The sequence below is a fragment of the Pavona decussata genome, unplaced genomic scaffold, assembly GCF_977016875.1.
Source record: "Pavona decussata unplaced genomic scaffold, jaPavDecu1.1 SCAFFOLD_52, whole genome shotgun sequence".
NCBI lineage: Eukaryota > Metazoa > Cnidaria > Anthozoa > Scleractinia > Agariciidae > Pavona > Pavona decussata.
In genome coordinates, this window is record NW_028145474.1 from 2,640,875 (window position 1) to 2,655,948 (window position 15,074).

Consider the following 15,074-nt stretch of genomic DNA (forward strand, 5'->3'; position numbering starts at 1 on the left):
AAAAAGAAATGAACCAAAAATTAATGAATATCATCTAAGTGTTATTCACATTGAAATAAAAATGACTAAACCAATAGATCTCTTCAAAAACAAACCGATGGCATCAAGCCAGAGGCGAAATTTCTCGATGGGGGGGAAGGCCAATAATCAAAAACATTTTGCACTTTAAAACTCAAGATGAATTAAATGAACGTGCTTTCATGAAAATTTCACATCTGCATAAGAAAAACAACACGCTACTTCAGTGTCTGTTTTTTATGTATTAGTTTATTGAAAGGTTCGTTTGAAAACAGGATAACAAATATTAATTTATCGTGCTGGAAAATAAATAAGAAAATTTGAATTTTGGCAGCAGGTTAATGAAACAAAAATTATGAGACAAAAAGAAGCATATAATTCACGCCAAAAAAAAATTAGCACCTTGAGCAATGAAGTCATTTAAGATGTTTTTCAGTCTACACGCTGTTGACCAGATAGACTTTCCTGTGGTGATGTGGTGATCCCATCAAGCGATTTAACTCGCAGTTCTACAAATCATTACTTGGCCTGCGCCAACGTCTTGTCAGGCAACGCATCGCAACTGAAAGACTTGGCCTGAAACTACTTGTGTTCTTAATGATAATAAGCGTATTTCTATGTCAACTCAGCTGGCAAACACACTGACAGGGAAACAATCTTTCATGTTCACAATCTAAGAACTGCTGAAACAATGTGATATCAATTTACCTACAAGTCGGGATTCAGGCTAAGAGTGTGAAAAAAAATACATAAAAAATAAAGGGGCGACCTATAACGTTGGCAACGTCTTACATGGTTGGTCGAGAGAAAACAAAAGAACGAACACTGAACAGAAAAATGATCCCAGCCCTAAAAAAACAATGCAGCTGCAGGTAATAAGGGTTCAATGAAAATAGAGCTTTTGACAGGTGCAGGTCTCCGGAAAATATAAGGAAATATTACAAGTGACTTAAAAAGACATGAATTTGAAATGATCAGACGCAACGAAAAATTGAAATTTTATTAAAATGTTAGAACTTCTGACTCGACTAGAGCCCTAGCTAAGGTCCCACTCAACAGACAATTAAAATAGAACTGAGAATTGTAACTGTACGGAATTACACAGTTACTTAAACTTTCTCAGAATCTGTCAGTACTATTTGCTCAAAAAAAGTCATTAACCTGCAATGGATATGAAGCAATTAGAAAAACACTAATGTTCGACATCAAAAGTCAACTAATACTCAAACTTTGATTCTTTTAACGTCGACCAGAAACAATTGTCTTTCTTTTTAACTACCCCCACGCTTTTGTCTGCAAAAAGTTAGTGCAAGATTTTCTTTAAATTTGACACAATGACGAACTTGTCGCACATAGTTTTAATTTTGGCTCGGCGAATCCAGAAATGTAAACACTGCTTTTCATGTTAAATAGCAGACGTGTTCGATGAGACAGTCAGTTGCCTTTCGCGTCGCCAAGACAAATTAAACTTAGCAGAACTATAACAATAATTGCGTTGCCTTCTAGAACGGGTCTGTTTCCCCCAACAACATAATGCTTTAAAGGCTTTACGAAATGGCGAGTACCTCAAACCATAGACAATCGGGTTACAGAACGAATTGGCAAAAGCAATCCACGTGGTTGCTAGCATAACACCCGAGGGTACTTTACCGGGCCCCGCAACCTTTCTGTACGTGCCTGTGGTGTAGAAAGGAGTGTAGCAAAGGAGAAACAACCCAACAACAAGAGCAAATGTTCGTGCCGATTTGATCTCTCTTTTCAAAGAGTGTGTTTCTGTTGGTTTCGTTTCCTGTGGTTCTTCCTCGCAGATGTCAGCCGAGGATTCCCTCAAGCTTCTCTCGACCCGGCTGAGCTGTCTTGCTTGCGTGAAGGCTGTTTTGAAAACGACGGCGTTTGCAAAACAAATAATTACAAAAGGGATAATTACGAATAATCCGACAACGAAGAATATGTACGGCGAGAAAGATTGACCGTTTTCAGAGGCGGGATTGGTGCATCCATAAGTGTCCGCTCGGAATTCAAAATCCGCCAGCGGGATGTTGAGGATAACCGTAACAGCCATCCAAATCAGTAATAAAATTGTTATTACTCTTCTGCGCGTAACGATGAATTGATAACGAAATGGTTTCTGAATAGCGATGTAGCGATCGACGCTTAAACAGCATAGGTGAAGAATGGAAATAAATGAGAGTGTAAGCCCCGCTGAAGCTACGGCCCGACACCACCACTCGCCAAAAATCCACTCCCCAGTCACAGACGTGATAGCATTCAAAACCATGATTACAACCATGCTCAAATCGGTCAGCGCTAAACTTAACAGTATAAAGTTTGTGTTTGTGCGAAGATGACGAAATTTCGCTACCGAGAGGCAGATTAAGGAGTTTCCAACAAATGCCGCTAAAATAATGACAGCAAATACGACCGTTTGAGCGACAACTTTGATAGTCCCCACAGCCGAACCGTCTGATCCTCCGGCCGCCATTGTACTCAGCTTTGAAGATAAACTTGCCTCCAAAGTTGAAGCGCGTGGATCAGTAGAGCCAATAAAATCGTAATGCGCTGTTGTCGGGCGTTAATTCACAATAAAGGGCACTAGAATAATTTTCAATCATGTAAAATTTACATAAAGCCTACGCTTACACCTGCTACAACTAATCAAATGCGACGTTCCGTTAAACAAATTGCTTATATTACTGCCAAGCACAAAAAGCACGACATTAGAGAAATATAGAAACGGCAAATGTGAGATTCGCGTTTATGTTTTCTTAAAAAAAAGAGTTCATAGATGACAATAGTGCAAAAAAAGTTCTGCCCTTTGATGCTAACGTAAAACAACCCAATTTTACGGAGAAACTGAAAACAGCGAGCGACAACTGTAGGCTTACCATGGTCACGTGGTCATTTCCGCTGTTTGCCGAAAGCGTAATTCTTAAGCTCTCTTCAATACAAAAAATGGTTTTTCTTTTTGCTCACACTTACTGCCAATCCTTTATTTATTTAACTTGTTTGCGCTTCTAGCAGATGGATAATTTCCAGCGGCACCTGGTTAAGCTTGGTTAGCGTGTAAAAAGCTAATCGAGGTAAACAACAGCTTTGAATTTCGTAGCAGCAAAGGTGGAACAATATATTTCAGGAAGAGCGTGCAAGACTTGGATTGGCGCACTGCATACCAAATAGCTTTAAGATACATCAAAAGGACAATCAAATCTTATCTACAAATGTTTCTGTTGCTAAAATGAAATATAAAAACAATCCAATGTGCACCTGCTGTAACGAAAAACCAGAAAAACAATTTCATCTAAATTTGGAAAATGCAATTACTCTAGCGGTTTGACATTTTGCCAAGAAATTATATGTTGAATTCATTGCTTATCCTGAAGCTTGTGACATGCATATGTTCTTACTCGCCAACTTTTGCATGTGGCTTTGTAGAAGTAAAGAGAAACTCGAACTGTAGAAAGCTTTATGCCGCCGTACAAAACACGCTATAAGAGAAAATTTGAACCTTTTACTATCAAGTAGCCTCTTTTTTAATTAACTAAAATAAGTTAAAAGGTTTGACAACGACTTAAAAAACGCCGCTAAAAGCAAACGTTTTGTAAAAGCACTTTAAGAGGTTTCCACCTAAAAGCTTAGGTCTTTATCGGTTATGATGGAGTGAAAAAGCGTAACAATGAATTATAAAAGTCTAAAATTATGCAATATACTACGCGTGTGAGGAAACAGTAGATTAACAAGGGAAGCGTAAATGTCAACATTTTCTACGTGGTTTTTTCTTAACGTGGAGTTTGTTTGCTGATCAGTTCCTCGCGCCCTCGTTCCTCGTTCTCTTATGTCGAATCGTCTTTTAGGTGTTTTTATAAAACGTTGGCTTTTAGCGTTTTGTAAGCCAGTGTCTGAAACCCTTTTACGTATTTCACTCATGAATCGAAGCTGCAAATTTAGTATTTTGGGGATAGCCTCTTTCTTCTGTCATATAATCATGCCTCTTCCCCCCCCCCCCCCCCCCACCTTCTTCTATATTGTTTCAGTATTCAGCAGCAATCCTTACTACAATATGCATTTTTGAACCCGAAAGAAAGTAATCCTCCCACCCCTACCTCTGTTTTGGTATGTATAGACGTGTTATGTATTTCCTTTATTTGAATTGTGTGTAAACCTTGTGGTTCTTTCCTCTTATCTTTTGTAAGCAGTTTTGCAGTTAAGTGAGTTTTTTCCCCCTGCAAGATAGTACTAAAAGTATACTATTTTTTGCTGTACTGCTCCGTGTTCAGTTTATCAATAAAAATAATTCCAGCGGCATATTATTTTGACTTTTGAACAGATCTTTGTACAAATAAAACAAGTGCATGTCTTATTTAATTTGGATCCGGTTTTTTTCTTGAAGAAAGCTGAAAAGCAAAACTGGGATTTCATATTTGGTGCGCTTCCACAAGTACATGAAGTCATCCAGTTACATCCATGCCGAGCGCAGATTGTACTGAGTTACAACTCGATTTTCCAAAACGTCAAGAATAATCCTTTTATCAAGTATATGAACAGCAAAAATCCAAGAAGGTTCATCTTGGTCCACAATGTTTTGGCAAATTTGTTTAACGTAAATCACTTTTAAGTGGTTTTCCTCTACATTTTAAGGAAATGTATTTGTAACTCAAGCAATTGTTTCATAATAGTTCATTCTTACTTTTAATACTGTAGTTTTCTGTATCGAACGTTAAAGCTTTAAACAGTGTCCACAATTTGTTGTGTAAGCTGAATACCCCCAACACTTATTCAAAAGTCATTCAAATTAAAGTTATCCATCTATTCAACTGCTGAGCACACAAAAAGTTGAATAAATGCTTGTAATTAAAACTTCTTGATCTTCTGTAATGTAGATCCTGGTTAATTTCCTTTTGCATTATTGATTAAACGCTCACAGCGATGACGAAAAGTAACATTAGGCAGAAAAAATAAACAGAAGCCTGTGGCTCCCTTCCACCTTAATTTGAACGCAGTATCAAATTGAGTTGGCACTGTACAATGAAGGTACAAGCCACTGATATCTCCTTTGATTCTTAGTGCAAGGTAAATAAATAATAATACGGTTTGGCCGGTTCAGACGCTTTAGCTAAAAAATTTAAGTTGCAGAAAGTTTTGGGGAATGGAATATTATTCCCCCAATTTATTAGCTGCTGCTGGTTCTACAACTAGCTTATCTTTTTCGCATTTTTAATTAAAGGGCGTATTTGCCCCTTTGAAAACGAATGGAATTAGTTTTCCTGTGCTACGCAATTTTTAAGCTGATTGTTTGGCCAAAGAAAGCTGTAAATTTATTTTATTTATCGCTATTCCGAATTTCTGAGGCAATTGAAAAGGCCATAAAACGTTGGGCATCCCTAAATTAAGTGTCATGGAAAGGATAAATGATATTGTTTTGGCAATAATCTACAACCACTAACACACAAAAAGAAATCAACATTTATCGTAATAACCGAGTTCGATCAATTTCTACATCTTCTCAAAACATTACTTTTTTCTGTACGTTTCTGCCTGTTTTGTTGTTGCATTAAATTATGATTTCAGTCGACCTGCGAGTCACTACGTTGCGCAACAGAATTTCAAAAACAAATACTCCAAGGTTTGAGGAAAATATTCTTCGTTTCTTTAATTTATATAGTTCAGTTTATACAGATTATTTACACATATTAATCCTAATTTGTCTCGCATTTCTGCCTTGCCTGAGTAAACAGGTGGCGTGACCAATGATTTCCGTTGACACTGCAAAATGTGACCTGTTTACTCATACTAGAGCGGTTTTCATTTGAGTGTCAAACGTACTTTCAAGTTTGTTTTGTTTTTGCTTTACTTGGCTTTGTGATTGGTTAAGAAAATTCGTGAAACTTCCTGAACCAATGAAAAACCAAAGCCAAAACCAATCGTGCCTCGCTCGCACGTGTTTTCCCGCGCTTGACGCCGGTTACATGTATTTACCTCGAGCTCTGATTGGTTGATTGCGCTGTTTGCGCCTCAGTGTAAAGTTATTACTTCGAGTTTTATTTTATGACGCTTACATGAAAACCGCTCTAATTCATGCCAATTCACGTTACACAAAATGAGTTTACATCTATAGGAATCCACTCTGCAGTCTGCAATCCGTTCGCCGTTTCACCCATTCACCTCTCAAAGTAAAGTGACTGTATTATTTGTCTGCTTGTGTGGTTAAGGGGTTACTTTACTCATATTTTTGTACGTTGGGACTTAAATATTACATTCGTTGAAGTAACACGTGAAATTGGGTCTTATTTTGGAAATAGCCACGCCGTACATTTTGAAAAACTGGAGTATCTTGAATTTAATCTTTCCTGAATTTAAATTGCGATCGTTTTCTCTTGCTTGAAGTTTTCCTTTTCTTCTTTGCTGATTCGTCTTCCGAGGTTGGAGGTCCTAAAGAAAAAGGCGTGAATACCTTAATGCTGTCATACTCAGTGATATGTTCGAGAATTTTGCTTTGTTACCTGTGGTTGGACTTGAATCAACAAAGAAGTCGTCATCTAGATTCAACTTGGATGGTGGAGCGTCTTCTTCACTTTCTGTGGCAAAGAAAAAAAATCTAAACTCAGAGTTTTGATGGCACAGTGGTGAGAGCACTTGTCTCCCAGCAATGTGGCCCGGGTTCGATCCCGGACTCGACGTCATTGTTGCTTCAGGCCAATGTCAAGTGTTCTTGCGTATGGCCACGAGATTGGCTTATCCCTTTTAACCCCAATATCAAAGAACAAATTCTCCGATCTTGTTCCCATAGTTTTCTTATAAAAGAACTGGGAAGAAGTTATTAAAACATCAAGAAAATTCACGTTGAGTGATGATATCCTTACTTCTATGGAACTAACGGGTTGAATAAGCATTGATCTTACCAGGAGAAATTTGATGCTCATCACCGTTAGGGCTTAAAGGGTTTAGCTAATGCTTCCCACATTGAAATAGACGAAATACTTACCAAAAGCAACGATAGCAAAAATATATAAACAAACGACTAAACATTACAACAAAATAGCAATTTTGATTTCTGGGCGATTATTTTCTTCTGAAAGTAAATTTGATGAACTATAATCTACTTCCATTCTTACCCAGTAATCCTGCACTTTATCCCCAAACAACTTCGTCTCACTTGAAGAATCTGAAGAATCTTTTTTTTGTCCAATTTAGTTTTGTACAATTGAATTTGGTGGTATTTGGCAATATACTGGTCATGGAATTAGGAAATTTTGACATTTTGGCAGGACATGGTCACTTTAGTTAGGGCACTTAAGAAGCGACGACGACAACAACAACACTAACACCACTCGAAAAATAGCTTTACTTCATTTTTACTACTTCAACATTATTTTAATTTGTTCAACTTCTACAGAAACGGCGAACTACCCAGGAACCAAATTGGTAGGAGTAAGGTTCAAGTAAACAAAGAGAATGACACCTTAACCGTCGTGTGTTCTCATTCTCAACAACACCTTGAATTTGCTCATTTCATGTTGTTGTTAGCAGAGGACGGCACAGAAATGTACCAAAATATAAAACGCACGTGCAGGGCGATTGTTTTTGCTTACTAAGCCTATTGTTTTGCGCCACTGTCGTTGCTGTCACCATTGTCTTTGCTTAAGTTCCCTTATAAAACAGTTTGATGATGCACAATTCTCCCTGATCTACAGTAATGGACGGCGTTGTCTTACCATTATGTCTTTGTTCTTCCTGCTTTGCTTGTTCTCCTTCTATTGCCAGTCTCAGTTTGGCTGTACTTGTTCCCTTTAATCCACTGCTCATTTGGCCAATTGTTGCGGATGCATCCTCTAACTCGCCATTGGCTACTTTATCTGAGATAACTTTAAGAATTTGTTCTGAAATTTCACAGAAAGGAAGCAAAACTGAGATAATTATGTGCAAGTGCCCAAGTTATCATGTCCTCTCTTTGCCTCGTCATCATCATCATCATCATCATCATCATCATCATCATCATCATCATCATCATCATCGTCATCATCATCGTCATCGTCATCGTCATCATCATCATCAAACTCACCAGCATCATCACCATTATCACAATCACCACCAAAACCATAATAATTGTGATGATTGTAAGGATGGTAATAACATGTATTACCACCATCATCATCATTATGGTTACTATGACCATCACCTTCATTACATAGAAGATATCACATGACCACGAATGTTGATAAAAATTTCACAAGTGAGCGCAGCGAAGGAGTGGAAAATTTTTCAAGACGAGAAGAGAAAATTCGTATCTCCAAGTGGCCATGTAATGTTCTGTTTATTATATAAACACCAATGAAATACCAAATCATTGCAAAAGACGCGATTTATTATGTAACCATAGCAACGGTGATCTTTTCACATGGGAAGATATCATGCTTTTGCGTGAAAGCTCACCTGGTATTTCTTTGGTGTTCAATATAACAACACCACTGCCACTGGTCATCAGCAACATCTTTATCACCACCATCATCATCGTCATCACTATCACCATCATCATCATTATCATCATCAACACCACCACTTATCACCATCACTAACATTTGAAGTTGAATACCATTATGGCTAGGCTGACAGTATAAGTGCTCCTTTGCTGACCTTCTTGTAAAAATTTATGCAAAATGAATTATGTGCAAATTTGTGCTCTTACAGGTTGTAGTTTGTCTCTATAGCTAGAATCCCGTCATTACGAATCATTGTTACCAAAATCAACAGATGACTTTAACTACCCACCTTTTTTTAGACGAACTTCTTCATTGGTACAAGATGTAAGAGGAAAAAGAGAAATGTACTTTGTGTCTTGAGGGAAGTGCTAAACAAGATTAAAAAAACCAAGACTGAGTCTGATTTAAATTTTATGTACAGAATCATGATTGGGTTCAATAGAACTTCAGCTGTCTTAAAATTTCACATTTTTAAAACTTGGATTATGGAGTGGCACAAATGCTGTAAAAGATTAATCTGAAACACAACAAAAAATATTATATAAATCAATATTTCCGCGGTAGTCTTTAGCTGTGTTACAGTGTGACGCGCCTTACCGTGGCCACCCAACAAACTTTTTTTTACAAGTTAGCTGTAAAATACAAAACGACATGTTTTCAATAACTCATTGTTGCGTCACTTGCCTGTTAAACTTTGCAAGGAAGCATTACCGTTAACCAAATTCGTGTATCCTGATTGGCTAACTTGTAAAAAAAGTTTGTATAGTGCTATGTTTATATTTCGTGAATAAACCAGAAGAATTTTTCGTCAAAACCTTTTCCACCCTAGTTTTACTTTGCCTGACTCCCCTTTTCTTCATTTTTTTTGGGCTGGCCCCCCGTTTGAAGCCATTTTTTTTGTATGCCCTCCCCCCCCATATCCCACCAGCCCCCCATCCCATAAAAAATGAACCGTCCCTAAGTAAAGTGTCAGGTTCAGATTTAAGGTTACCATATACCTTTAGAGGTGTCTTGCGTCTAAGCGATGTAGCGCGCCCGGTTTAAACTGTAGATACATAAACTCCTATATCAATTTAAATAAAGCTTATAGAGCGGGCTATAAACTATACCAAGAATTTTGAAATAAATTGAAGTGTCGAATTTTTAGCGCTGTTTCCTTTAATCAATTTTTTCACTTGAAGGGGACACTTTAAAGAGGGAAAACACAAAGGGAATTTGTTTGTTTGCCTTCAAATTTGGACTGTAGCTAGTTTAACATATAATCAACAAAAACGTGTCTGCGAAATATTTTTTCTCTGAGAGCGACTTTTGTATTATCACTCCATATTCTTTTAATTCTATTTCTAAAATGTTCTGTAGCTTTTCACTCCAATTGAATATGGCAAAACACAGACACGTTTTTTAGCGCTTTGGGTCCGGAATCTGAGGAGGAAATTAAATTAGCAAGACATAAAATTTGACTTGACTTGTAGCTTTCAAAGGTGATTTGGACGCTCGCATTTAGAGGTCGTGAAAAATTCATTCATTTATTTCAAAATGTGTGGTATTACTAGTTTGATAGCTAGCTGTATAAGCGTTAATTTGATATGAGGTTTAGGTATCTGCAGTTTAAAATGGATGTGCTACAGCTGTACATCGCTTGGACGTGAGACACCTCTAAAGATCAAAGATCAGTTGAAGCCCTTTTTACCAATTTTAATCATGCATGAACACTGATCGCCAGAAGAGCAAAATAATGGTTTGCTCATGCGCAATACTGTCCAACTGTGTTTTGCAGTAAATAATATTCTGCTCATGCATAATTGAATTCTGCCATTATAACTCCTGCAAGGGGGCTGTGAATGCTTACTGCTTCCCAAAAATAACTAGGGACGAGAAACAAACTCGCTGGTCGATCAATAAACCAATTATAATATAATTGGATGAGGTGAAGCAAAATATCGTGATTTGTCAGTGTGGCAAGCAGATTAATTTATTATTTGCCAAAGCCTAAGGTAAGGTTTCAAAAGTAAGTTAGACTGTGTGTTACAGGAGAGGTGTCTTATTGAGTGAATGATATTGATTAACTATTGCACTGACCCCAACAATAATGAGCTTAATTACATATCTTCATCTACTCACTACAACATAATTCCACTGGAGTTTAATTTCTTCAAGTTCTTTCTGTAGGGCATCTCTGAGGAGCAGTTAAAAAAATAGGTACGTATTGCATACATATGAGTAGTGCTGTGCACACACTGCAGAGCTGTTTGTTTACAGACACTCACAGACTGACTCAAGCAGTCTTACATACCTGACGACATAGTGCCAGGTAGAACACTATATACAGTGTACTACCCACAAAAATTAACTTTAAGTCAAGTCAATGCTTTAGCAAAGATGTAGAGTTATGGACATCCTTTAGGTAGCATATCAGAATTCAATTATAATTGATCCAAAGGCTGACCATTTGAATTTTGATTTCTGTGCATCTCAGACGACATTAATGAAGGGCTTCCTGAAATCTCTGCTAATTTGTTTAAAGAGAGTAGTTATCATATAAGAAATATCCTGGAACTTTTTTTGTATTGTAAAAAAACTATTCTTTGAAGGATTAGCAAGGTGAACAAAAATGAAATCCTGAGTGTAATTTCTGCTTTGAATCTTGCAACACATGAAATAAAAATAAATATAACTAGCAACAAACCTTGTGTTATCTTCTTTACAATCTTTTAGCTCTTTGACGCAAGTTTTGTATTTCCGAAAAAGCTTCCTTTTCTCTAGAGAAACAAAATAATTTATCAAAAAATAAACCGTAATTAGCAAAGAACACATCATAGCACTACACTGTATTTATTGCACTGGATATATAAATCACACCAATGGTATTTCAACTAAGTCAGGTAAAAAGCATCAATGATTAAGAAATACATGTAGTTACAACTTTTTTTTTAACCCTCAAGGCCTGTCAGAGGTTTGAGTCCAAGGTCAATAATTTATTTAATGTCAATAACATGGGGAGTGCTTGTGCAAACTCCAGATCCAGAGGCTTATGATAAATTGCTTGACAATAATCCAGATCAAATTGAAATAAATTGGAAATGTTGGTTTTTGAGGAGAGGGGAAAACCGGAGTACCCCGAGAAAAAACTAGTGCAGCAAGGCCTCCACAAAGAGATGCTCCCAGAAAACCACAAGGAAGATATCCTGAGGGTGAATTTGTGAAGGCAATACAGACTATAACTAACCAACTTCTTCAAGCTGAAGTTCAATTCAGACATTTGTGAACTGTTTTGCACCCTTGTATGCTATCAGTTTTTTTTTTTTGTTATCTTTAGCTAAACAGGCTTGACCCATTAAATCACTTACCAAAGAATTTCACTTTCTTGGATCTCTTCACAATCTTCTTTTCCTTCTCCTCCTTTGCTTTATCCTTGATACTTTCTTTCAACACTTCAAGCATCCTTTCTTGTACAACTCGCACAGTTGCTGGAAGGTCAGACTGCAAGGTAAATACATTAGATTATTTTCAAAATTAAACTTGACTTGCTAATTGAAATTGTGGAAGCATTTATTTCATAACTTTATAGTAATTTATCAAAAATAATCCTGTAAATTTTCTGCCAGTATGTAAATAGTTCTTAAATCCTCTTTCTTGTACATAGCGATGCTATGCTCTGGAACAAGGGGGACGGAGTGGGCCCGTCTTAAAAGTCAAAGTTTTAGAAGAAAAGTATGAACTAAACTGGAATTTCCTGGGGGAAGGTGGACTGCAAAACAAAAAACCTTGCATGAGGGAAGTATGGATATTTTCTGGAACACATTAAAATAAAAATTAATGTATTTGTAAGTTCAGCTATTGTCTATAACAGCTTATCCTTATTTTACCGCAGGTGTACTTTATAATTTTCATCATAAAAATAATGTTAAAACTATGTGTCCACAGTTTACTGTGTAAGCTAAATACCCTGACATCAAATCATCATTCCAGTCAGGCAGGCACACCTGACCTAACCTCCCACACAGTTGTTTTTAGGGGACTCGATTGTTCAAAGCAGCCAGAGATAACTTATCCAGCAGGTAAGTTGCTATCCAGTGGATAAAGTGTACTCCAACTAATGCCTATCCACTGGATAAAGTTATCACTTTACTTTTACTTTACTTTATCTGCTCTTTAAACAACTGGCACCTGGAGATATGTAACAATGCCAGACACGGTACCTGCTCAACCCAGCAAAAAAAGGCATGATCATTATACAATTCGAATGTTCCCAAAGAAAAGAAAATACGCAATTGTTACACCATCAGAATGTTCCCAACGTCTATCGGTTAGAACAGCATTTACCTACCATGAATTCTGCAATTTGATTGGTTGATTTCAGACCAACGACAATACTCATTAAATATAATTTGATTGCTCTGTTTTATGTTTTCCGATTGAGAAAAGCTCAAATAAGAGCACTAAATCCACTTCTTCTTTTATTTTCCTTTTCGATATCTCGCAAATACGAAATTAATGAAAATATTTGAAAAAGGCCAGGGTAGATATTTTCGGGAGATTTCTTATTTCATCTCGGGAAAACTGGGAGAGTTGGCAGGTCTGACTGTTAGTTGGCTTTTAGGCTAGATTGCAGAATACCCGGCCCACCAAATATCTTACTTGAAAAGCTGCTCCTGCAGTCCCGCAGTCCTGTTCTTTAAAGCTGCTCCCGCAGTCGTCGCGCTACACACGAATATACCTCGTTCTTTAATCCATGAACCGAAGCAAGCACGCTACATATGAATATAACTCGTTCTTTAATCCATGAACCAAAACAAGCAAATCCATGAGCCGAAACAAGCTTAGATTTAAGTACCCATCGACTCTGGGACAGCGGGACTGCGGGACTGCGGGAGCACTCGTTTTACTCACTTCATTTAAATATTCATCGACTCTGGGACTGGGGGACTGCGGGACTGCGGGAGCACTTGTTTTACTCACTTCATTTAGAATATCCATCGACTCTGGGACTGCGGGAGCACTTGTTTTACTCACTTCATTAAAATATTCATCGACCCTGGGACTGCAGGAGCACTCGTTTTACTCACTTCATTAAAATATTCATCGACCCTGGGACTGCGGGAGCACTTGTTTTACTCACTTCATTAAAATATTCATCGACTCTGGGACTGCGGGAGCACTTGTTTTACTCACTTCATTAAAATATCCATCGACTCTGGGACTGCGGGAGCACTTGTTTTACTCACTTCATTAAAATATTCATCGACTCTGGGACTGCGGGAGCACTTGTTTTACTCACTTCATTAAAATATCCATCGACTCTGGGACTGCGGGAGCACTTGTTTTACTCACTTCATTAAAATATTCATCGACCCTGGGACTGCGGGAGCACTTGTTTTACTCACTTCATTAAAATATTCATCGACTCTGGGACTGCGGGAGCACTTGTTTTACTCACTTCATTAAAATATCCATCGACTCTGGGACTGCGGGAGCACTTGTTTTACTCACTTCATTAAAATATTCATCGACTCTGGGACTGCGGGAGCACTTGTTTTACTCACTTCATTTAAATATCCATCGACTCTGGGACTGCGGGAGCACTTGTTTTACTCACTTCATTAAAATATTCATCGACTCTGGGACTGCGGGAGCACTTGTTTTACTCACTTCATTAAAATATCCATTGACTCTGGGACTGCGGGAGCACTTGTTTTACTCACTTCATTTAAATATCCATCGACTCTGGGACTGCGGGAGCACTTGTTTTACTCACTTCATTAAAATATTCATCGACTCTGGGACTGCGGGAGCACTTGTTTTACTCACTTCATTAAAATATTCATTGACTCTGGGACTGCGGGAGCACTTGTTTTACTCACTTCATTTAAATATCCATCGACTCTGGGACTGCGGGAGCACTTGTTTTACTCACTTCATTAAAATATTCATCGACTCTGGGACTGTGGGAGCACTCCTTTTTCAAGTAAGATATTTAGTGGGCCGGGTATTCTGCAGTCGCTCCGGCTTTTATAAACGTGTAAGCGATATTTTGGAGTTAGTTGGCTTTTATAAATAACTTATTAAATAGTCATGTAATTTCAGTAATTTATCGGATTCATAATTTACTACAGTAGAAATTTTTGAACAATTGCCACTGAGTAGCTAGATCTATGTACAGCCTGGCACGTGCAATGCATACTTCCCTGATAAAAACGACAATGATAAACTGCTTCACTGCTAGTTGAAAACGATGAAAAGTACCACATTTGAATCTCAAGGTCTACTCAAACATGTGCACACACGTGTAGTTAGTAATCTCGTATAGTTTGCCATTTCTTACCTTTTTGAGCAACCTCTGCACATCTCTAAGTTTGTTCTTAAGAGATTTGTTGTGTTTAGTTTTATTGGCATCTCTCTGAGTAACCTTGTTTGTGAAACGACTTCGTCTATGCGTTCTTGGACCCATCCGTGAAACTGCAGCAAACGGGTCCAGCAAAACACGATCAAACAACAGAGGCAATTCGTTCCCAGGATCTTTTCTATACTACAAGAGAGGACACTGGGAATGAGGAAATTGAGCCTGCAGTATCTGAAACAACA

The 15,074-nt window shown here is 37.7% G+C and overlaps 2 protein-coding genes across 2 annotated transcripts; both read right to left on the reverse strand.

Annotated features, from left to right (window-relative positions):
* Nucleotides 1-140: 140 nt before the first annotated feature.
* LOC146480916 (beta-3 adrenergic receptor-like) lies at nucleotides 141-3,789 on the reverse strand. The gene has a single exon (XM_085109052.1). It carries the CDS (start codon nucleotides 2,498-2,500, stop codon nucleotides 1,424-1,426), a length of 1,077 nt encoding a protein of 358 aa, XP_084965178.1. The 5' UTR covers nucleotides 2,501-3,789; the 3' UTR covers nucleotides 141-1,423.
* Nucleotides 3,790-5,639: 1,850 nt separating this feature from the next.
* LOC146480917 (uncharacterized) lies at nucleotides 5,640-14,994 on the reverse strand. The gene is made up of 8 exons (XM_085109285.1): nucleotides 14,815-14,994; nucleotides 11,840-11,972; nucleotides 11,179-11,251; nucleotides 10,614-10,668; nucleotides 8,782-8,860; nucleotides 7,728-7,892; nucleotides 6,516-6,590; nucleotides 5,640-6,444 (listed from the first exon to the last, which is right to left on the reverse strand). The coding sequence occupies exons 1-8, from the start codon at nucleotides 14,938-14,940 to the stop codon at nucleotides 6,353-6,355; spliced, it is 798 nt and encodes a 265-aa protein (XP_084965411.1). The 5' UTR covers nucleotides 14,941-14,994; the 3' UTR covers nucleotides 5,640-6,352.
* Nucleotides 14,995-15,074: the final 80 nt, after the last annotated feature.